General features: G+C 40.1%; 1 protein-coding gene and 1 pseudogene across 2 annotated transcripts in view; one reads left to right on the top strand and one right to left on the bottom strand.

Moving 5' to 3' along the window:
* Positions 1-25307, bottom strand: part of Ift80 (intraflagellar transport 80) — a 97647-nt gene that overhangs the window by 33755 nt on the left and 38585 nt on the right. For both annotated transcript variants that reach the window (XM_027391769.2, XM_027391770.2), the window contains one exon: positions 10887-11066. In XM_027391769.2, coding sequence (XP_027247570.1) covers positions 10887-11066 — 180 coding nt within the window. The remainder of the gene's footprint in view (positions 1-10886; positions 11067-25307) is intronic.
* On the top strand, positions 391-1419 carry LOC113832902 (annotated as a pseudogene).

Below are 25307 nucleotides of genomic sequence, written 5' to 3'. Positions count from 1 at the left end.
TGTGTTATTTTATATCTGTACAACTGTTAATGATTTTGGAAACCAAATTTTTCTTTTAAAAGATAAGAAGAGCAAATAAAAAGTGAAAAAATTAACGAAACCCCTATAATCTTAAATATATACTAGGGCTTTCTGTATATTTAAATTTATGTTTTTTTTATCTAGTAAAACCAAATCCATTTTGTCTAGAAGCCATGATCAACCAGTATCAATGATTGTATGTAGCAACTAACTTTAGTCTCTATGTAAACAATTCTTCAAGGAAAGCAAGGTCTTTCTGGGAAAATAGTTGACTCCAACTATGGCAGAGCACACCAAACTGAAACAAAACACCTCAGCCATAAGAGCAAATGGAGAGTATATGGCAATCACTCTCATAATTTTAAAACTATGGCAATCTACTCTGTGCTGTACTGTAAGGTGTGCCCATTGTTCTGCTCAATGCAGGGCTGCTCTCAGTTAATTTCCTGATGCATATATCAACTTATAGTTTATCTTTTTTAAAAGATTTGTTTATTTATTATGTATACAGTGTTCTGTCTGCATGTATGCCTGCAGGCCAGAAGAGGGCACCAGATCTCACAACAGATAGTTGTAAGTCACCATGTGGTTGCTGGGAATTGAACTCAGGACCTCTGGAAGAGCAGGCAGTGCTCTTACCCCTGAGCCATCTCTCCAGCCCCTATTCATAACAATAGAAATGATTCCTGTAAGGATAGTCTTTAGTAGGATGATTTTTTTTTAAAGAATTTAAGGAACATTATATACTAGTTTCCTTAGGGCAAAACGAGGTCCTGTCAAACTAACTAATAGTTAATAATCTTTAAGAATTTCCCCTCAATGGAGTTCTTCTCTGGAAATCTCTTGTTTATGAGGCTGTACTCCTTGGGACTTTTAAGGGAGCACATGGTCTAGCAGGAGTCCCTACAGTGTCTCACATCTCAAAAGCTCTGGGAAGTCTCTGCATAACAGCATTAGAATTCAGGCATCATAAGAGAAGATGGAACCCCATATAAAGAGGATTCATTTGATGAAGTAGAATGCAACCTGGGCAATATGGAAATCGACAAGGAGCTCCTCCAATACGTTTAGAGATGGAGAGGCATAGAGAAGAATGACAATCAGCATGACTCAGAGCACCTGAACCACTATGTGAATGTCCACCATGGTCTGCACTACAACTGCCACCAGTCGGCACAGTCTCCATCTGACAAGCCGGGGGAGCAGCGCCAAAGCAGCAGCCAAGAGGAAGTTTATGTATGGAGACAGTACTCCCAAGATCCTGGCCACAGAGGCTGCTGTGCAGCTGAGCTTTGACAAGTACTGGGACAGAAAGCAGCCAAAGTATTGGCCTGTCATTCCCTTGAAGTTCTGAGTCCTAGGCAAAGGGGCCCTAGGGAATGCCTCCTAAACACAGTTCCTGGCCTTTCCCTCCTTGGGATGTATATTCTTCATCTCTCCTGAACATTTTTCAGAGACAAGGGCCTGTATGTTGAAAAGGTGGATACGATCTGTCAGCAGGAAGTATACTGTTGCCAACACAGGACTGTGTTGACATGAAGGGATAATCATGTATATTGCACTGCCTCATCATATGTCCCCTAATAGAGTCCAGTTCATTAACATTCTTGCTTAGAGATACTGCCTAGTGATTTGCATTTTCAATTTCCTTCTTTAAACCTTCCTGGACGTCACAATGGCCTTAAGCCACATGTCATTCCTTTTGTTTTGCTTTTGAGATCACTTCTCATATAGGCCAAGCTAGCATCAAATCCTCCTGCTTCTACCTCCCAAACGCTAGCTTACAGGTATGCACCCCATTCTGGGCTCTAATCCACATATTCTCTCTGACTGTAACCCTTTGGATCCCTCTGAAAATGATGCAAGTGTACAGTAAGACAAATGCCACTTGTCACTCGGCTAGGTGTCAGCCTGCATGCTCTATAAAAGACCTAAGAGTAAATACTTTTAGCTTGGTGGGCCATGTGGTCTGTGTTGTAACTGCCTAACCCAGACTTTATATCACAGAAACAGCCATAAATAAATACTGAGTACACAAATGGAAGTAACTGTGTTTAAATAAGACTTTATTTGAAAAAAAAAAAAATCAGGCGATAGAATGGATTTGATCTACAACTCCTGCTGTAACAGTGAAAATCATCCATCTGATATTATTGTTATCTTGTTTTCTGTCCAGAACTTAGATTTCAAACAGAACTGACAGCAAAGAACAATAATTCAAAAGGACGGAAGGAAGGAAGGAAGGAAGGAAGGAAGGAAGGAAGGAAGGAAGGAAGGAAGGAAGGAAGGAAGCAGTCCCTTCTCAGTGGGGCATGCTGGCCAGTGCCTCTAATTAAAGCACTCAGGAGGCAGAGGTAAGGCAGATCTCTGAGTTCAAGGCCAGCCTGGTCTACATAGTGAGTTTTAGGACAGATAGAGCTACATAATGAAAGCCTGTCTCAAAACAACAAAAATTTAAAAGATGAATAAGAAATCTCTCACACAGCAAGGTCTTGTGATGAATTTTAAAGTGTCCATTACTCTGCTCAGTTCAAGGCTTCTCCAGGATTAATTCCCTGACACATATTACCTTACACTTGCTTAAAATACTTAGATATTTCAGTTTGACATAAAAAAAATGTCCTTAGTACTCTATTAATCCTATACATGACTATGCTGGCAGCAGTAGCTACCACTTATTTCTGTTTCATCTATATAATCACCTTTAATCCTCTATTACTTGCTCTATTATTCACTCTTTCTTTACAAGAAATGAAATGACTAAAAATCTGATCTTGAACTTTAGCGCTAATAAATATCAAATCTTTACTCCATGCCAAAATTAGGTTAACAGCAAAGAAATGAAGGTAAGCTGCCCAGGAACTAGCTCATCCTCTCTGCCAGTACCCTTTCCCTCCAAGGCCCTTCCCTTCTTCCAAACAGAGATACCAGGTTTCTCTTTGAGAACTAATTATCTGTTGGAATATAGGCTGGTGTATAAGACATAGATGAACTATTTTCATGCGAACCTACTATGTCTCACGAGAGCTGACAGTAGGAAGATAGAAACCTGTTACTGGGAAATAGCAGCTGTCAGGTCATAGTCTGCATTTTACAGTAATGACTCAACATGATCTCTAGTTTTTGATAAGTAAAACAGTCAATCACAACTCTACTGTGCATCTAAGGAAGCAATAAAACTTAAAACGGTGCAAACAACAGTGATTATTCAGTCTTTGTGGAAATCCTGTCACCTCCAACAAAAGAAAGTAAGCTGCTAAAAAGTACAATCCCCAGTAACAGAATCCCCCAAATACCTAAAATGTTCTTAATAGAAAGGCAAACTAGAGTTGCCAAACTGACCAAGTATATTAATGTCTTTTCTTGCTGTTGTGAGAAAATATTCTGACAAAAGCAACTCAAAGTCAAAGGGGTTTATTTCAGCTCACAGCTCAAAGGTACAGTCCATCATGGCCAGGAAGTCAAGACAATAGAAGCTTGAAGCCCCTGGTCACACCACACCCAACATCAGGAAGCAGAGTGATGAATATATTTTCGGTTTAGTTCACTCTCCCCTTCTTACTATAATCCAGGATTACAGCCCAAGAAAATGATGCCACCAACAGTGTGTAGGCCTTTCCATCTAAATTAAGCTATTGAAGATAATCCCCCACAGGCATGTCCAGAGGCCCATCTATCAGGTGACTCTAGATCCTGTCAAGCTGACAATTAACATAACCATCACGCCACACAATAAACTCTACTGCAAAGAGTAAGTTCTTAGGGAATTCTAGTTTGGCTAGATTTAATGTGTGGACTGGTAGTTACCCAGTGCCGCTTTCTCTTCTCCCCATTTCCACAGTTTTCACTGGAGCCACCTTGTTTCCCCTCATTATTTTAATTTGAGAATATGGGGGAAGTAAAAGGAGAGGAAAAATTAATCTGTATTTTTAATTTTAATGTGTATGATTGCCCTAGAACTGGAGTCACAGATGGTGTCAGGCACAATGTGGGTGCTGGCGGTTGTCCTCTGAAGAGCAGCCAGTGTTCTTAACCACTGAGCCATCTCTCCAGCCTCTAAATCTGTATTTATTTATAGTTTTGAAGTGCAAAAAATTGGAGCACTCCAATAGGTGGGTGAGTGTTGATTATCTTCTTTTGAGCTTTTTTCATTTATTTTTATTCTATGTGTGAGTATGTATGTGAGTGTTTATCTTGTGCACCATGTGCATGAAGAAGCCCATGGAGGTGAGAGAGGGTGTCAGATTCCCTGGAACTAGAGTTATAGGTGTTTCTGAGCAGCCATATGAGTGCTGGGTATCAAAACTATCCAGGTCCTCTATAAGAGCACCAGTGCTTTTAGCATTGAACCAGCTCTGCAGGCCCTATAATACTTTTTAGAGAGGGAATATGGATTTGTTTTTAATCATATGAGGAATGGCTTGAGTAGCTAAATGATATATACATGAACTGTACATATGTTTGTAAGGGTATGAATGTGAGGTAGGCAGCTTAGGTCTCACATTTGCACCCTGTGTAATGTCTCTACTTGCATATGGATTGGACCTAGTACCTTGTTGCTACTCAATAGAATAAAGCAAGTGATATGCCACTTTTGATCTCAGGTTATAAAAAAACGTGACTTATGTCTTGCCGGCAGCCTCTCTGGATCCTCTTGCTGGCTTGCTCTGCTAAAGCAAGCTGACAGGTCATGAGCTACCATAGGGAAAAGTCACATACACAGAGCTGAAAGAAACTTGTTGATGACCAACAAATAACTGAAGCCCTTAGTTCCAAAGACTCTAGTGAAGTGAATCCTGTCAACAATGTCAGTGAGCTTGAAAGTAAATAATCCTTGAGATGAGCTATATATAATCCTACCCACACCTTCACTTCGTCATTGAGACTCTGAGCAATAGATGCTAACCAAACTCACAGGGACTGAGAGAAGTATGCTCCAAAAGCTTTTTGGCTTTTCATGTAAGAACATGAAATGTCTCCCACACTAGCTGTGGTAGTTTGAATGTAACTGGCCCCCATGACCTCATAGGGAGTGGCATTATTAGATGTGACTTTGTGGAGTGGGTATGGCCTTGTTGGAGAAAGTGTGTCACTGTGGGGTAGGGCTTTGAGGTTTCCTATGCTCAGGATACCAACCAGTGTCAACTTCCTACTGCCTTTAAGATGAAGGACTCTCAGTTCCAGCACTATGGCCACCTACATGCCACCATGCTCCCTATCATGATGATAATGGATTGAACCTCTGTAAACGAGCCACTCCAATGAAATATTTTCCTTATAAGAGTTGCTGTGGTCATGGTGTCTCTTCACGGCAATAAACCCTAACTAAGACACTAGCTCTAGGGGTGGCACTGTTTTTTGTTGTTGTTTTGGTTTGGTTTTTGTTTTTTGAGACAGGGTTTCTCTGTGTTGCTTTGGAGCCTGTCCTGGCACTCACTTTGTAGACCAGGCTGGCCTTGAACTCACAGAGATCTGCCTGTGTTGCCTGTGCTGGGATTAAAGGCATGCACCACCACCACCTGGCCAGGGGTGGCCCTGTTTAAAAGAGGTCTTGGTACCTTTAAAGCATAAGGCCTAGCTGACAGAAATACAGCTACAGATGCTGGGCTTGAGAATTTCATGTCAGCTCCACTTTTGTTTACACTCTCTTGCTTCCAGACTGCCACATCAATGTAACCAGCTACTTCACAACCCTGCAGCCATGCCTTTCCTGCCAAGACTCATTCTCCCCCACACCTCGCTAAGGAGGAGGTCGGCCTAGAATCAAGAATGCCTTAATTTCTCCTGAGAAACCATTCCTTCCACTAGTCTCAGTCACTAAGCAGTTCAGACAAGGCTGGCATCCCACTTCTCACTCAACTATTTACATTCAATGCAAGCTGACTATATGAGACTAAAAGGTTGGACTCCTGCTGGAATTACTAGAAGAAACGAGCTTTCTGATAGAGTTGAGTTGTTGCTAGGATGCATCACTGGAGCTACCAAAGGCACAAATAGGGAAGGTAATTACAGGGAAAAGAAGACTAAAAGAGACTAAATGAAGTCCTGTTGGCATTACTTGATCCACTGAAGCAATAATGCCTCAACTCAGCCCATCACCTGACTTTACATAAACCACCAATTTCTACTTTTCCTAATTTCTCACTTTAAATTAATTTGTGTTGAATGTACAGGGTAGTTTTAAGACACTAATACAGGAGGTCCATGAGAACAGAGAACACATTGTTTAATTTGATGCTGCATCCCTCATTGCTTTGCCTAGTACCTGGAAAGCATAACTCATAAATAGCCACTGATAAATGAAGAATATTATTTTAACAAAAAAATACTGAATGGGTCCAACTTAACAAAAATGCAAGGTTTTATAATCACAGTATAAAACCTTTTGTAGGGCAGGACAGTGATGGCACACGCCTTTATTCCCAGCACTGGGTGGGGGTGGGGAGCAGAAGCAGGGGACTAGGGGAATCTCTGTGAGTTTGAGACCAACATGGTCATTCCAAAGCCTGTCTCAAAAAAACAAAAAACAAACAAACAAACAAAAAAAAGCCTTTATAAATTAAAAGGCTCTATAATTCTATTTAATTTATTAACTTTTCCTCTTAGGATAACTTGAATTTAGTAAGCCATTTAAAAGATTCCAGATGTAACCTCACATGAACTTTATCTAGTCACTGAGATGAGTCTTTATTAAACAACTATTAAAACAACTATCTACAAGTACATCTATGTTCTCAGGAGCATTTCATAAATAATATTAGAACTTTTCTGATAATCCTACCTAGACTTCATGCACACATGAATAAATAGTTTTGTCTCAATGCATTCATTGTCCTGGAGACAATGTCATGTTTACGATCCAAGTTAAACAACAGAAATCCATTTTTATGCCATCAATTTTAATACACTGTCAATTTGCAGGAGGTGCAGAAGACAAAAAGGAAATGTCTACCCAGCCCATGGATGGGATGGGGTTTTATCTCAGGAGAGTGCTTGCCTAGCAGTTTGTGAGGCCCTAGATCCAATCACCAGCATTGGAAAGCAAAACAAAAACAACACACCACAGGGATGCAATCATCAAAGTCCACATTGTGAAAAACTCTGTGACAAATTATCTGACTTCCTTAAAAAATACAAAGTATGGGGGCTGGAGAGATGGCTCAGAGGTTAAGAGCACAAGAGGTCCTGAGTTCAATTCCCAGCAACCACACCATTATGAGATCTGGTGCCCTCTTCTGGTGTGCAGATATACATGGAAGCAGAATGTTGATACATAATAAATAAATGAGATCTTTTAAAAAAATACAAAGTATGGTAAGAAGAAACAAAGAGGGGGAAAAAAAGGAAACTACAGACCAACACCAACTTAAATGATGCACCAAGCCCATTGTAGTCATTTGAATCCTTACTCAAACTTTAAAACATGTGGGAGATACCTGAAGATTTAAGCATCTTGTGGACAGTCTCTAAAATTAAAGAATTATTTTTGTTATTATTATTAGTGTATGACAATGTCATTATGGTTATATTAAAAGAGATGTCCTTACATAGTCCCCCAGAGAAGGGGAAATGGAGCTCCTAATAATTGAGAGCATGGAGGAGAGAGAAAGGTCGGGGGGGAGGTAGGAGAAAGAGGAAGGGAGAGGAGAACATGAGGGATCAGGAAGATTGAGTTGGGGGATGAATAGAGAAGAGCAAGAAAAGAGATACCTTGATAGAGGGAGCCATTATAGCTTTAAAGAGAAATCTGGCACTAGGGAAATGTCCAAAAATCCACAAGGATTACCCCAACTAAGAATCTAAGCAACAGGGGAGAGGCTACCTTAAATGTCCTTCCCCTATAATGAGACTGATGACTAACTTATATGCTATCCTAGAGCCTTCATCCAATGCTGATGGAGGCAGAAGCAGAGATCCATAGCTAAGCACTGAACCAAACTCCTGGAATGCAGTTGTAGAGAGGAAGGAATGTTGAGAAAAGGGGTCAAGATCATTCTGGGGAAACCCACAGAAACAGCTGACCTTAGCAAGTGGCAGCTCATGGACCCCAGCCAGAAAGCTGGGAACCAACATAGCACCAAATCAGCCCCCCTGAGTGTGGGTGACAGTTAGGAGGCCTGGGCAGTCTATGGAGCCTGTTGTGGTGGAACCAGCGTTTATCCCTAGTGCATGAATAGACTTTGGGAGCCCATTCCCCCAAATGGAGGAATACTCTCTCAGCCTCGACACATGGGGGAGGGCCTAGCCCCTGCCCCAAATGATGTGACAGACTTTGATGATCCCCCACAGAAGGTCTCACTCTCCCTGGGGAGTGGGACAGGGGATGGGGGGGTGGGAGGGTGAGGGAACTGGGATTGATATGTAAAATAAGATTGTTTCTCATTTAAATAAAAAAAGACAAAACAACAAAAGAGATGTCCTTATTTTTAAGCTCTAAATATTGAACATTTATAGATGAAGTATTGAAGGGACCAGCTCCCCATTTCAACAGCCATAACAGCTGAACATGTGTTTGTCTGACCTTGCCTTGGTCACACTAGGAGGTCAAATGCCTGCCTCATGGCAAGGAATCAATCAGAAGTTAGCTGGTGGTGCTATGCTTTACGGCTCTGGGTGTGCTTTACAGACAAGTACACAGCAATGACTCGCAGAGCATAGCAACCACCCTGGGAGGGCCTATGGGCCATAACAGCCGGTTGACCAATCAACACAGGGCAAACCCTCCAAGCCTGGTGGCACACCAATCCTGAGTCTGTGCATACCCCTAGACACTCCCCTTACGCTGCCCTATAAGATCTCTATGCAGACGCTTCTAGCTGTCTTTCCTAGCCATCTGCCATGGTGGATGGATGGAAGACCCAAGCTAACATGGGGTTAGCTCGTTAAACAACTATAATAAAGCCTCATGCTGTTTGCATCAAGCTTTCGACTCCGCCTGGTGATTGGGGTGACCGCAGTCCTGGGCTGAGATCCTGGAGGCCTGAGCTTCTAGGGGTCTTTCAGTATCAGAATTTTGCATGAAATTCACTGGGGAGGTTGGAAAGCAGATGTGGATATGGATGGGGCAGGATGGATCCAGATGACTGTGGGTGGGGCAGGATGGATCCCCAGCTGATGACTGTGGGTGGGGCAGGATGGATCCAGATGACTGTGGGTGGGGCAATATGGATCCCCAGCTGATGACTGCCGTGGTGGGGTAGTAAGGATAAGGAGATTCTATATACCCACTCTCTGCTTTAAAAAAAAAAAAAAAATACATTTCCCACATAAAAATTTCAAAAAAAAAAAAAAAAAAAAAACGAAGAATCTAATTATTGAATCTGGTCAATATATTATCCACATTTTAAAATCTTTATATTTGAGTTAATAAACAAATTTATTACTTTATTTATTTATTTAGTACTTTAACAGGCTAAAGTCACAATATATGCCTCTAAATTTTTACAGAATTAAAGTCACATGGCTATGAATACAGAAGACAAAAGCAACTGCTGCAGATGAGAGGGTGAGGAGAAGGTAGAGCTCCTCTTTCTGTGGCCAGGGATCTTCAGGGGTCAGTAGTCCCTGCACTCCTCCTCAAACCTGTCTTCATCTAAGATTTGACATATTTGTTAGACACTGATTCTATGCAAGGCACTGAGCAAGTGGTGGCTTGATGGAGGAAATGAAACTGAGAGAAACAGAGAGTACCAGTCCTTAGACGCTTACAACTGACCCACTGACATTCTCTGATCTAGAACTAGCCCCTCCCTTCTCCCATTGACACATCCAATTTCTGCATAGTAAACTACAAAATTACACACAACCCCCAAATATAGCAGTTGGCATGTTAAATATTCCCGGATAGAGGAACGCAAGGACACAGGAGCAGAAGGTCACTCTGCTTGTCCTACTAACTCCCTTGGCAGGTTGGAAAACTTTTAGAAAGTTTCGGACCTTTCACTGAAACAGGTCAAAGACCCTTAAGGAGAAGTGTCTTCACAAAAGGGGGGGTGTGACATCCCTAAGAAAAAGCAGAGGATGAGGAGGAAGATCTGCACAAAGCCAGCCTACTGATTGCCCCGTCCACAATCATTCGTCAAATCTTTTCACCCTATCACTTTTCTCCACAGCTGTCTGCTCTTCATCAAACCTATAATGTCATGTGAAACTTTCATCAAACAATGTGAATTCGAGCTGGGAGGTGGTGGCACAAGTCTTTTATGCCAGTCCTTGGGAGGCAGAGGTGAGGCCAGTCTGGTCTACAGAGCGAGTTACAGAACAGCTACACAAGGCTACACAGAGAAATCCTGTCTCAAAAAACAAAAACCAAACAAAACAACAAATGTGAATACTTGTTAATCTGTCCTTTGTCATAGAGACCTCAGTCCTCAGTCAGAAACCCAAACATGGAAAGAGAAAAAACAAACAAACAAACAAAACTCCCCCCTTATATTTACTAAATCCTAAGAGCAACTTCCTAAATCTTCCCCATTTTGACTTGCCTTGCCCAATTTTTAAAAGACAATTAAAAAAAAAAAAAAGGTTAAACAAATAAAACCTTCTATTTAGCCCAGTCAGTAAATAGCAGGTTAGGCCCACCTTGGATCAGTTTCTGGTGAAAACTCTGACTTCAACTCTCCTTCCTTAACTGCACCCACATTCCCTGAATGCTTTAAACGTCACTAGCCTGTGTTAAGCACAGTAAGCACAGACATTCAGGTTCTTTCAGTAAAGGGTCTTAAGTCATGACTATATGTAAGGTACTTCCAACTGTGACTGAATATCTATAAACATCCAGTTAATGTGATGAACAGAGATAATTCTCTGCTTTGTATAGTAAAAAGAAGCAGATTTAGTTAACTAGGTAGGGAACATGATCTTACCTGCATAGTCCTTCTCTTCGTTAGTGTTACTTGAAAATTTTTCCACTCCCAGCGCTGCTCCACCACATGTGCAAAGACAACATGCCCGTTTCCACAGGCTCCAGCGATCTGCGTGCCATCAATTGACCACGTGATATTAAATATGCTGCCAGTGTTGGGTTTTTCTAAAGCATATGACCACTAGATGAAAAAAGAAGAGGGAGAAAAATTTATTACCAAAAACACCCCCAAAAAACTGACAACTTTTAAATTGAGCACACATTACATATTAAGATACTAAGGTGATTTTGAAGGAATGTATTTTGGGAGCATTCATAGTTTTATTTCTTAGATTTAAATATTTTGCACTAAAGCTAATGGTAAAAATACATGTCTCTCTGGAACATATTAATTCCAGTAAAGAAGGTATTGATGACTTAAAGTGGTAGTTCTCAGCCTGTGGGTTGTAACCCCTTGGGGGTCAAACAAGTCTTTCACAGGGGTCACATATCATTTATGTACATTTAACTCATAACAGTAGCAGAACCACAGTTATGAAATAGCAATGAAAATAATTTTATGTTTGGAGGTCACCACAACATGAGGCACTGTATCAAAGGGTTTTGTCATTAGAAAGGTTCAGAACCACGGCATTAAAATCCACAGACACACAAAACTTCAAAGGTTGATTTAAGATACAATGTATGCTAAAATTGGTTTCTGCTTGCGATTCAGCGCCCTTATCCGAAGGGAACTGATCACTGTCAGCCTTAGAGTCAGCCTAGTCTATATAGTGAGAACCTATCTCAACACAAAACAAAACAATCATCTTTGACAATAAAAAGAAATTAATGCTTCTGGTGACCTGCTTGGAGCCTCCTGAAGCCTGGAGACTGTGCATGGGGGAATCTATCTGGTGGACTGGATCACCCAGAGGCTGCCAGCACACACACAAAGAGGAGATAAGCATGGGCCTGTTTCTTACCCACCTTCCAGTGCTCAGAGCCTCCTGAGGCTTGGAGCCTGTGCACAGTGGAACCCGCCCCAGCAGACCAGACCAGCCCCTCCAGGGTTTACCAACATCAAGGTACTAGTCCCACCTCCACCCATGGGAAGAGGAGAGCCATCGGAATATTGGACACGCTTTCACCCACTGGAAGAGAACCTTGGTCCCATATCTACCAGGAGAGGGAGAGATCCCACCAGTATACACTGGAAGAAGGGATGAGAAGACAACAGTATAATAACACAGTCAACAACAGAAAGATCAATATGACACCACTCACACCAGCAAGACCTGAACATCCCAACACAGATGAAGCAGAAGAGAACAACCTTAAAAACAACTTTATGAAGATGAAAATCCCTTAAAGAAATGGAAGAAAAAACAAACAAAAAATTCAAGAAATGGAAGAAAAGACAAACCAAAAATTGCAAGAAACAATTCAAACAGTGCAAGGATGGAAGGCAGAAATAGGGACAAAAAAAGAGGGGGGGCTGGAGAGATGGCTCAGAGGTTAAGAGCACCAACTTCTCTTCCAGAGGTCCTGAGTTCAATTCCCAGCAACCACATGGTGGCTCACAACCATCTGTTTCGAGACCTGGTGCCCTGTACTGGTGTGCAGATATACATGGAGCAGAATGTTGTATACATAATAAATAAATAAATAAAATCTTTAAAAAAATAAAAAAGGAAAACTACTGTTTAAAAAACAAAAACAAAAACAGGGGGCTGGAGAGATGGCTCAGAGGTTAAGAGCGCCGACTGCTCTTCCAGAGGTCCTGAGTTCAATTCCCAGCAACCACATGGTGGCTCACAACCATCCATTATGCCCTCTTCTGGTGTGCAGATATACATGGAAGCAGAATGTTGTATACATAATAAATAAATAAAATCTTTAAAAAAAAAAAACAGAGCCTGAGGGAATGCTACAAACACAAAAGCTGGGTAAATGATCAGGAACTACAGGTGCAAACCAAAATACAAGAGATGGAAGAGAAAATCTCAGGCGTTGAAGATACACTAAGAGAAATAGATTCATCGACCAAAGAAAATCTTAAGTCCAACAAATCCCTAACACAAAATATCCAGGAACTATGGGACAACGTGAAAAGACCAAACCTAAGAATAACAGCTTTAGAAAAAAGTGAAGAAACCCACCTCAAAGGTGAGGAAAACCTTTTCAACAAAATAATAGAAGAAAACTTTCAAAACCTAAAGAAAGACATGCCAATGAAAGAAAGTACAAGAAGCTTACAGAACACCAAATAGAGTGGACCCCCCCCAAAAAAAAAACTCCTGTCACCACATAATAATCAAAACACCAAACTTAAGGAAAAAGAAAGAATATTAAGAGCAGCAAAGGAAAAAGGCCAAGTAACATATAAAGGCAAACCTATTAGAATCACACCAGACTTCTCCATGGAAACTCTGAAAGCCAGAAGGTCTTGCAAAGATATTCCACCACCACTAAGAGACCATAGATGCCAGTCTCGACTACTATAGCCACCAAAGCTTTCAATCAGTATAGATGGAGAAAACAAGATATTCCATGACAAAACCAGATTTAAACAATACATATCCACTAATCCAGCCCTATAGAAAGTACTGGAAGGAGAACCCAATCCAGGGAAGTTAACTACACCCACAAAAACATAGGCAACAGATAATCACACTTTACCAACAGCCAAAAGAAAAAAGGGGGGGAAATCCACACACAATACCAACAACAACAACAAATCCAAAACAAACAAGAATTAACAATCAATGGAGATTAATATCCCTCAATATTAACAGTCTTAGCCCACCTGTAAAAAGACACAGGCTAACAGAATGGATACGAAGACTGAATCCATCCTTCTGCTGCATACAATAAACATACCTCAACTTCAAAGACAGACTGTACCTCAGAGTAAAGGGTTGGGAAAAGATTTTCCAATCAAATGGACACAAGAAACAAGTGAATGTAGCAATCCTAAAATCTAACAAATTAGACTTCAAACTAAAATTAATCAAAAGAGATGAAGGTTACTTCATATTCATCACAGGAGAAATCCATCAGGAAGAAGTCTCAATTCTGATCATCTATGCCCCAAATACAAAGGCATCACATGTGTAGAAGAAACATTAAATCACAAATCACACATAAAAACCTCACACACTTATAGTGGGAGACTTCAACACCCCACTCTCACCACTAGACAGGAACACCAGACAGAAACTTAACAAAGAAATAAAGGAACTAACAGAAGTTATGACCCAATTGGGTTTAACAGACATTTATAGGCCATTCCATCCAAACACAAAAGAATATACCTTCTTTTCAGCGCCCCATGGAACCTTCTCTAAAACTGACCGCATACTTGGCAGTATAGCAAACCTCAATAGGTACAAAAAAATTGGAATAACCCCCTGCATCTTATCAGACTGCCATGCTTTGAAATTAGAATTCAACAACAACACAAATTGCAGAAACTCTACAAACTCATGGAAATTCAACAATGCGCAATTTCACCATTCCTGGTAAAGAAGAAATAAAAAAGTAAATAAAAGACTTCCTAGAATTCAATGAGAATGACAACACAACATACCCAAACTAATGGGACACTTTGAAAGCAGTGCTAAGAGGAAAGTTCATGGCACTAAGTGTCCATATAAATAAACAGGAGAATAGTCACACTAGAGAATTAACAGCACAGCTGAAAGCTCTAGAACAAAAAGAAGCAAATTCACCCCAGAGAAGTAGTTGCCAGGAAATAATAAAATTGGGGGCTGAAATCATAAAGTAGAAACTAGGAAAACAATACAAAGAATCAATGTAACAAAGAGTCGATTCTTTGAGAAAAATCAACAAGATAGACAAACCTTTATCCAAACTAACCAAAAGGCTGAAAGAGAACATGTAAATTACCAAAATCAGATATCACTTACCAAAATTAAATCAAGAACAGATAAGCAATTTAAATAGACTTATAACCCCTAATGAAATAGAAGCAGTCATCAAAAGTCTCACAACCCAAAAAAAAAAAAAAGGGACCAGATGTCTTCAGTGCAGAATTCTACCAGAAATTCAAAGAACAGCTAATACCAATTCTCCTCAAAGTATTATACACAATAGAAGCAGAAGGGTCATTGCCAAACTCTTTTTATGAGGCTACAATTACCTTGGTACCCAAGCCACACAAAGACATAACTAATAAAGAGAACTATAGGGCAATATCTCTTATGAACATTGATGCAAAGATACTCAATAATAAACTACTGGCAAGTCGAATCCAAGAACACATCAGAAAATCATCTACCATGATCAAGTAGGGTTCATCCCAGAAATGCAGGGTTGGTTCAACATACAAAAACCCATCAATGTAATCTACCATATAAACAAACTAAAAGAAAAACCACATGATCATCTCACTAGCCTTTGACAAAATCCAACACCCCTTCATGATAAAGGTCTTGGAGAGATCAGGGATAACAGAACATACCTAAACAAATAAAAGCAATATACAGAAAACCAACAGCCAACATCAAACTAAATGGAGAGAAACTCAGCACAATTCCTCTAAAATCAGGAACAAGACAAGGCTGTCCACTCTCTCCATATCTCTTCAATATTGTACTTAAAAGTTCTAGCTAGAGCAGTAAGACAACAAAAGGATATCAAGGGGATACAAATTGGAAAAGAAGAAGTCAAACTTTCAATATTTGCAGATGATATGATAGTTTACATAAGTGACCCAAAAACTCTACCAGGGAATGTCTACAGCTGATGAACACCTTCAGCAAAGTGGCAGGATACAAGACTAACTCAAAAAAACCAGTAGCCCTACTATATGCTGACGATAAATGGGCTGAGAAAAAAAATCAGAAAAACATCACCCTTTATAATAGGCAGAAACAACATAAAATACCTTGGGGTAACACTAACCAAACAAGTGAAAGACCTGTATAACAAGTACTTTGAGTCTTTAAAGAAAGAAATTAAAGAAGATAACAGAAAATGGAAAGATCTCCCATGCTCTTGGATAGGATCAACATAGTAAAAATGGCAATCTTGCCAAAAGGAATCTACAGATTCAACGCAATTCCCATCAAAATCCCAGCATAATTCTTCAAAGACCTTGAAAGAACAATAACCAACTTTATATGGAAAAACAAAAGGCCCAGGATAGCCAAAACAACCCTGTACAATAAAGGAACTTCTAGAGGCATCACCATCCCTGACTTCAAACTCTATTATAGAGCCATAGTCCTGAAAACAGCTTGGTATTGGCACAAAAATAGACACATAAAACAATGGAATCCAATTAAAAACCCTGATATTAACCCACACACTTACAAAGACCTGATTTTTGACAAAGAAGCTAAAGTTATACAATAGAAAAAAGAAAGCATCTTCAACAAATGGTGCTGGCATAACTGGATGCGGACATGTAGAAGACTGCAGATAGACCCAAGCCTATCCCCATGCACAAAACTTAAGCCCAAATGGATCAAATACCTCAACACAAATCCAGCCACACTGAATGGCTTAGAAAATAAAGTGGGAAGTACCCCTGAACGAATTGGTACAGGGGAATGCTTTCTGAACATAACACCGGTAGCACAGACACTGAAATTGACCATTAATAAATGGGACCTCCTGAAACTGTGAAGCTTCTGTAAGGCAAAGGACACAGTTAACAAGACAAAACAGCAGCCCACAAAATGGGAAAAGATATTCACCAACCCCACATCTGACAAAGAGCTGATTTCCAAAATATACAAAGAACTCAAGTAGTTAGTCACCAAAACACCAAATAGTCCAATTAAAAAGTGGGGTACAAAACTAATAGAGAACTCTCAATAGAGGAATCTAAAATGGCTGAAAGACACTTAAGTAACTGCTCAATATCCTTAGCCATAGGGAAATATAAATCAAAATAACCCTGAGATACCATCTTGCTCCTGTCAAAATGGCTAAAATCAAAAACACCAATGACAGTTTATGCTAGAGAGGATGTGGAGAAAAGGGAACGCTCCTCCATTGCTGGTGGGAGTGCAAACTTGTACAGCCACTTTGGAAATCAGTATGGCGTATCTTAGGAAAATGAGAATAAGTCTACCACAAGATCCAGCAATTCTACTCTTAGGCATATACCCAAGATGCACATTCATACAACAAGGACATTTGTTCAACCATGTTCATAGCAGCATTATTTGTAGTAGCCAGAACCTGGAAGCAACCTAGATGCCCCTCAACTGAAGAATGGATAGAGAAAATGTGGTATATTTACACAATGGAGTACTATGCAGCAGAAAAAAAAATGGAATCTTGAAATTTGCAGGCAAATGGATGGAACTAGAAGCAAACATTCTGAGTGAGGTAACCCAGTCACAAAAAGACAAACATGGTATGTATTCACTAATATGTGGATTTTAAACATAGAGCAAAGGATTATCAGCCTACAATCCACACCACTAGAGAAGCTAGGAAACAAGAAGCACCCTAAGAGAGACATGCATGGTTCCCTGGAGAACGGGAAAGGGACAAGATCTCCTAAACTAATTGGGAGCATGGGGTGGGAAGAGGAGAGGGAGCTAGGAGAATGAGAAGGGGAGACGATAAGGGGAGAGCAGGACATGAGGGAGCAGGAAGGTTGAGTTGGGGGAAGAATAGAGAACAAGGTAAGTAATACCATAATAGAGGGAGCCATTATAGGTTTAAAGAGAAATCTGGCACTATTGAAATGTCCAGAGATCTACAAGGATGACACCAACTAACAATTTAAGGAACAGTGGAGAGGCTACCTTAAATGCCCTTCCCTGATAATGAGATTGATGACTACCTTATATGCCATCCTAGAGCTTTCATCCAGTAGCTGATGGAAGCAGAAGCAGACACCCACAGCTAAACACTAAACTGAAATGGAAATCAGTTGCAGAGAGGGAGGAGTGATGAGCAAAGAGGTCAAGACCAGGCTGGTGAAACCCACAGAAACAGCTGACCTGAACAAGGGGGAGCTCATGGACCCTGGACTGATAGCTGGGAAACCAGCATGGAACTGATCCAGACCCCAAGAAAGTGAGTGTGAGTGAGTTGGCCTTGGAAATCTATGGGGCCTCTGGTAGTAGATCAGTACTTATCCCTAGCATATGAATGGACTTTGGGAGCCCATTTCACACAGGATACTCTCTCAGCCTAGGCACATGTGGGAGGGCCCAGGCCCTATTCCAAAGGATATGACAGACTATGAAGACCACCCCCCATGGAAGGCCTCACCCTCTCTGGGGAGCAGAAATGGTATGGGATAGGGTGTTAGTGGGGGGCAGGGGAGGAGGGGTGAGAGGGAACTGGGATTGACAAGTAAAACAATCTTGTTTCTAATGTAAATTTTAAAATGAAAAAAAAAAAGATGGGATAGTTCTACAATACCCACTATATGTGTTCATTTTATTTATTTATTTAAAGATTTTTGTTTTAAAATGTTTATTGTATGTGTACGGATGTTTTGCCTGCAAATACATCTGTGCACCATGTGTATACTTGGTGCCTGCAAGCGAAAAGAGGGCATCAAATCCGCTGGGACTAGAGCTACAACAGATGGGTGTAAGCCACATTGTGGGTGCTGGGAATAAAATATGGGTCCTCTGGAAGAACAGCCAGTGCTTTTAACCACTGAGCCATCTCTCCAGGCCCTACATGTTGATTTTAAAACTAATCAAAGTAAGTTCTGCAACAGAAATCTAATTTAGAATAATTCTTTGAGTCTCTTATTCTTGGACAGCAGAAAAGAATTCTTTTGCTTTGTGGTTTATATTTTATGGTTTCTAACAAAGGTGCTTTTATACCAAATATGAAAATGTAACTATAAATTTCTCTTTGTCTTTAGTTATGAAGTCAGAAATTCACTTACATAAATAGGAACTTTCTCAGGGGATGAAACTAAAAACTTCTGGTAAATCTGAGATAAAAATGACTGCCTCTGCCACCTCCTTCACTACTAATACTTCTCCCTCACCAACAGCTCACATGGCTATGATACTTGAGTTCTGCCAGTTATGGTCATACCACCTCTTCCAGCATGCCTAAACACATATGATTAGACCAGGTTTATATTCCTAACCTAGACAGGGCTACCAATCTCTCCCCTGGGGACACACAAAATTGGTATTTTTGATTGATGCAGTCTACACTCTTCAATGTGGGGGTTATACACTTAAGGTCACTTTCCAGCATGTAAATTGTAGGAGGGGCACAAGTCTGTTAGTGGGGGGCAGGCTGGGGGGACTCTAGATATGCAATGAACACAGAAGCAAAGACAAAAGACAAAGGGAGTGCTTTCAGTTTTCTTAGCAATTTGCTTCTTAGTTCCTAAGGCCTACCTACAATTTTCCCTGAGCCTCTAAAAATTATCCCTGTATCTTTACAGCCAATTCTTCTTTTTGTGTAATGGTTTCATCTTCTTGCATGCAGCCACAATAAAATATAGAAATCTTGAGTCATGAATCAGCCACATTGCTCCAGCACAGCTTGAGACTTTCCCATGTTTGGTGTGCCCTGTGCAGTTTTGCTTCTTGTATTAAAAAGTAATGAAACAAACAATTAGTACTCATAAGAAGTGACCCATGTCCAGTGACCAGGGGAAAGATGGCACAGAATTGGTGGAGTTATCAGAGGAGAGATCATCATTTAGCCCTGATCGCTTGCTTTGTACATAGGGAATAAAAGACCCAGAAGCCTTCAACTTTGTACCTTTGCCTTTGGAGTTTTGACCCTAGACTCTAGAAATGAGCCAAAGCCATTCCCACATTAAGCAAAACTTTAAAGAGTAATTTAAATTTCAAAATGAAAGTTAAATTAAATTTTAAAATGAAATAAGCAGCCACGTGGACTAAACAGCACAGTAATATTTTAAAGTAGCTGAGAATGCCTCTATAAAAGGTTAAGCTATTGAGGCTAAGGAGATGGTTTGTTGGTTAAAAGCACTGGCTGCTCTTTCAGAGGACCTAAGTTTGATTAGCAGCATCCAGCTGACACCTCACAATCCTCTGTAAACCCAATCCCAGAGGATCCAATGTGTCCATATATACACAAGGGCACCATGTATACATGTAGAGAACAGGCATACAGGTAGGCTAAACATCCATACTTAAAAATAGATAATTTTTAAATGTTATGGTATAGAAGGATGATATATCCCTTTGAAGAAAAAGATGAGACCTATTTTCTTGTGTTCTCTGAAATTGCTCATTCAAGTTATTTCCAAAGAAATACTTATTCAAATTTAAAACAATGACTTAAGTCTCAAGGACAACTGTATCCTCTCCACTCGTTCCCTGTACACACATCCCACACTGAAAGGACATTCAAAAGCACAAATGTTGGCACTAGATCAAAAACTTCACCTCAAAAAATTATATACACATAAATTTGGCTTAAGACGAGACAGGAGAATCAGTTCCTACACTCCTTGCGGAAGACTGGTGTTTAGGAATATTCTCATATATTACTCTAACACGTTACAAATTGTAGCTTATATGCATCATTAACAATGAAAAGTTACGTAAGACAGGAGAAATTCCTGCAGATAGTGAATTATTAAATGTATTTTAATTGAGTGGATGAATGAATGAACAAAGTCTGAATGTTCACAGAGAAAATGAGAATTACAAAAAAAAAGTTGTCTTCTGCATAACCAATAGCACCCCCTACTGATACATAAATGCTAGCCTCATTGCTAGTCAAAACACAAGCACCTTACAACTTTAGATCTTTCTCCTAGAATCCCATTCTGGTTAGTAACTAGTGTAATTCATTAACATATTCTGAATATTTACTTAAAATGCCTATGTTAATTTGAATCACACTTTTAGATACCAAAGATAAAAGTAAAGTTTATTGTAGAATGTAGGAAAAAAAATATGGCCCCACGAGTCTAAATTTTATCCCAAAAGCAATTCACTTAGACCATGATTTATTTTACTGATCATCCAGTAATATTCATAATCCTTACATTCTTATTTTTGTATTTCTTGATCATTTCACTTAAAATAATGCTATCTCAGACTGGAGAAATTCCTCAAAGGTTAAAAACACTTGCTGCAGCCAGGCAGTAATGGCAAACCCAGGAGATGGTGGTGCAAGCCGTTAGTACCAGCACTTGAGAAGCAGAGGCAAAGCATTTTAGGAAATAGAACAATTGTCAATCATTTTACTACTAGAATAATACTATGATAAAATGTGAGATATGTTATACAAACATCATTGTAGACTTTGTATACTTATACAATATCTCACTGAAGTAAATTCCTTTGGATAGAATTACTGGGCTGAGGAATACATAAGCTATTCTTCAGAGGCATGAGCTGTAGTTCAGTTGACAGAGTGCTTATCTAACATGCCAAAGTCCCTGCACCACAAAAGCTGGGCACAAGCCTGTCCCAGCAGCCAGGAGGAGTTCAACATCATCCCCAGCCATGTAGCAAGTTTGAAGACAGCCTGGGCTACATGACATTAATTAATTAATTAATCTGCCCTTCAGAAAAGGGAAGTTCATTCCCCGAAAACTGACAGGGGAAAGGGAAAGGAGAAAAAAAGACCACTCTATCCAAGAGACAGGATAGTAGAGGGCCATCCATACTCCTGTAAGTAGCTCAATAAACTCACTGGTTTATTAAGACAGACCCAAGAGGCACTGACCCTCCTTCTGACAGGAAATTAGATTATGAAGAAGTGGGAACTGGGAAAAGGGATTCTTGACACCAAGGTGTTAAGACCATAAAGTACTAGCAAGCAACTCATACACGAAAATGACTGGAACCAACAGCCTAAACCTAAGAAATAACTTTCTAAAGTAAGATTTCGCTTCAGCACATTACAAATAGGGCCCAAAGGAACCCATGGTTCTGGACTCACAGGCCCCAGTGGGAGCATACTACTACTGTTTATTTCTAAAGAGACATCGAACTGTCCCCTAAATTGGTATCTCTGGACTCATCGAATTATCTAGTGCAGCCCTGAGACCTCATGAGAAAAGTCTCTTCATGCAGTGGATGGCAGGTAATGCAGAAACTCACAGCTGGTTAAAGTTCAGAGAGTAAGTGTCTATGGAGTGCTCAGCCACACACAGGAAATCTACTTCACCCATCTCCCCCACAGGCTCAGGAACCACTGTGGAAGAGGGGACAGAAAGATTATGAGAACCAGAATTCTATAGAATGCCTGCACAGCTCAAGCCACTCAGCACTCAAGCACACAGGGAGGAGGGCTCATGAACTCCCGCCTCTAGCCAAGAAGCTATTTACACTGATACTTCCAGAGGAGGGAGAGTTCATTTTCTTTATGGGTGGGCCTCTGGGAGGTACCATGCTCCAAAGGATAGACCCAAATTGGACTCGGTAGGCTAATAACATTTTTTCCTTAAAGGGACTAGAGAGGTGGTTCAGCAGTTAAGAGCACTGGGTGCTCTTCCAGAGCTGCTGAGTTCAGTTCCCAGCACCTACATGGCAGCTCACAACCATCTATAACTTCAGTTCCAGGAGATCTGACACCCTCACACAAATACACATGCAGGGAAAACAACAATGCACATAAAATAAACATAAAAAATTTTCATTTTAATATCTTAAAAGAGAACACACAAAGTTGGGAAGGGGTGAGAAGATGGGGAGGTAAATCTAAAGGAGTCGGGTGAATACAATCAAAATATACTGTATGCATCAATTAAATTCCCAAAGAATTAAAAAATAAAAGTAAAAAATTAAAATATAGAGCACAATAAGGCACCTTTTAGTAATACCTGAGTAATGCTGTGCAGGCTAAAATTTAGATAACTTGATTACTGTAATGTTCAAACAGTTATCTAATTAACAAAAAATTAGAATAATTTATGTAATATTAGGGGGTTATGTTCAAGAAAGCATGCAAGCAGTAATTAAGGTGATAAGGTAGTCAGAAATGTAAATAACTATGTACGGCTCCTCTCAGATATATACCAAAGAACCTACCCCTTCTTAGCTCAAGTTGCTAGCCCATCACTGAGACCCAGAGCCTCATGCCCAGGCACTCTGACTCTCTTCCACCTCTTCTCTAATCTGTCCTCCACACAGACCTTAGAGCACATGCTCTCCAGGAATGTCCACTCTTTTCAAGGTCACTATCTAAAAAGCAGTAACACACCATTGTCCCTGAAATAGAATCCAATTTGCCACTCCTCGGCTAAGCCTTTACTTTTTCCTTCTTTTTTCCTTTTGGTTTTTTGAGACAAGGTTTCTCTATGCAGTCTGAATGTCCTAGAACTCACTCTGTAGACCAGGCTGACCTTGAACTTATAGAGATCTGCTTGCCTCTGCCTCCCAAGTGATAGGACTAAAGGCGTGGACCATGGCATGGCAGCTTTTAATTTTTCTAATAATCTTTAATCCTTTGCCTTTGGTTGGTTTGCCTTCTTTCACATATCACAGTCCATTCATTGTCAAAGCAATACTCCCAACATTTAAGTTCCAATGCATTACTGCCCAGCAGCCATGTACTTTCTGGACTAAACAGACAATGCTGCCTTCCCAGCTTCAGGGTTCCAGCTACTCAAGGATCCTTACACTTGATACTGTCACAGCCAAACCAGTCACTATGGAGCTTCCCCTGACTACAAAGGAAAACACCTGAGTTCAATCCTACCTTTCCATCTGTGCTGCTGAGGGGGGCACAGAAAGGACTAGATCTTGAAGGACTAAATGGATCCTCTTCTGTAGGGCCAGAGCAGGCTAGTTTGGTGACTGTCTCTTCTATATCAACCTCTGATAATATCCTATGCAAGATCTACTGACATTGCAAAAAAACTGCCACACTCTTTCACACTTGGAGATACAAGAGGTTCCTTCTGCCTGAACTCACTTCCTTTAACCTTGTCTTCTTGGAGAATTACCTATTCACCAAGCCTCAGCTCTCCAATCAATGTCCCACAGGGAAAATTAGGCTCACACACATGGTCATAATGCTTAACAAACTTTCTACATACCACTCAGTGACTGTTCTGTGTAAGTCTTATGAGTCTCTTTCAGACTGTTAGTAACTTGAATGAAAGTCTATATGTTTTAATATCTAAAGTCCAGTTTCACAAACACTGTCTCATGAATAGTATATATTTATGACTATCAAATAAAAAGAACATATACTTAAAATGTTAGTCTCAAATCTCTAAGACATTATAACATATTTGGTCAATTCAGCTTACTTTTCCTGAATTATTATTAGTCTAAAAAAGGATATGGTGATTAAAGGGGTAAATTTTGAACTCAGTTATTTGCATAAATCAATTTTTAAAATTGCAATCAAAATGATACATTAAAATGATTATGCACAATTAATAAAGTACTGAATATCTACTGTGCTGTATAGATAATACTTAAGTAATGGGACACTATGCACTGGAGAATCAAAATTAATATACATAAAACTAAAATAGATAATATAAAAGCATAATGTATTACAAAAATGAATCTACATGTTCTCTAGACACAATCACTGATGGATACCTGAGGTAAAAATCCTTACATCTGAAAACAAAGAAAAGCAAAACAAGGTTTCTAAATCATTAGATAATCTAACATCCTGATGTTACAGCTGAGAAAAGAAAGGATCAAAGTGAGAAGTAGAAAAATAGACTTTAAACACCATTTTAAACCAACTTTAGGCTATCTACACAAGACACAATCAAAAGAAGCCAATTGTGAGACAGACCTTAAAAGAATGTGTACAATTCACTATGTAGAAGATGGAAATGAGACTAGTCTATGAAAAGATAGAAATGAAGCCAGGCAGCCAGCAGTGGTGGTACACACCTTTAATCCCAGCACTCAAGAGACAGAAGCAGCTAGGTGGATCTCTGTGAGTTCAGTATGAGTTCCAGGACATTCGACAAAGCTACATAGAAAAACCCGGGGGCGGGGGGAGGGGGGGAGCCAGGCAGCCAGGCATGATGTTTGCACAGCTGTAATCTCAGTGCTTGGGCGGCATAAAGAAGATAACATATTTAAAGATATCTGGTATGCATAGCAAGATCCTGTCTCACAAAGAGAAAAAAAAGGAAGGGGGAGGAAAGGAGGGAGGGAGGGAGGGAGGAGGGAGGGAGGGAGGAGGGAGGGAGGGAGGGAGGGACAAAAAAAAGGAAAAAAAACAAAAGGAATGAGGCTATGACTAGCAAGAACGGCTTAGGAGGCAGCATTCAACCGATTCACAGACATATATTAGGGAGCTATGGGGGAAGTGACAAAATGGATTTTACAGCACCAGATTTCAAAGCTTCTCCACCAGGCACAAGACTAAAATGTTATGTGATGGAAAACAAGTAACCAGAAAAGTTCATGGGCTATTTATAAAGTTCTAACATTCTAACTACCCAAATTTGCACTTGATGAAGGGAAGACATACAACAATTATCAGAGTCCCTCATGGCTAAGAA

Source organism: Cricetulus griseus (genome assembly GCF_003668045.3).
Source record: "Cricetulus griseus strain 17A/GY chromosome 1 unlocalized genomic scaffold, alternate assembly CriGri-PICRH-1.0 chr1_0, whole genome shotgun sequence".
NCBI classification, from domain to species: domain Eukaryota; kingdom Metazoa; phylum Chordata; class Mammalia; order Rodentia; family Cricetidae; genus Cricetulus; species Cricetulus griseus.
The sequence above is the reverse complement of the archived record's forward strand: the minus strand, read 5'-3'. Positions and strand labels throughout refer to the sequence as shown.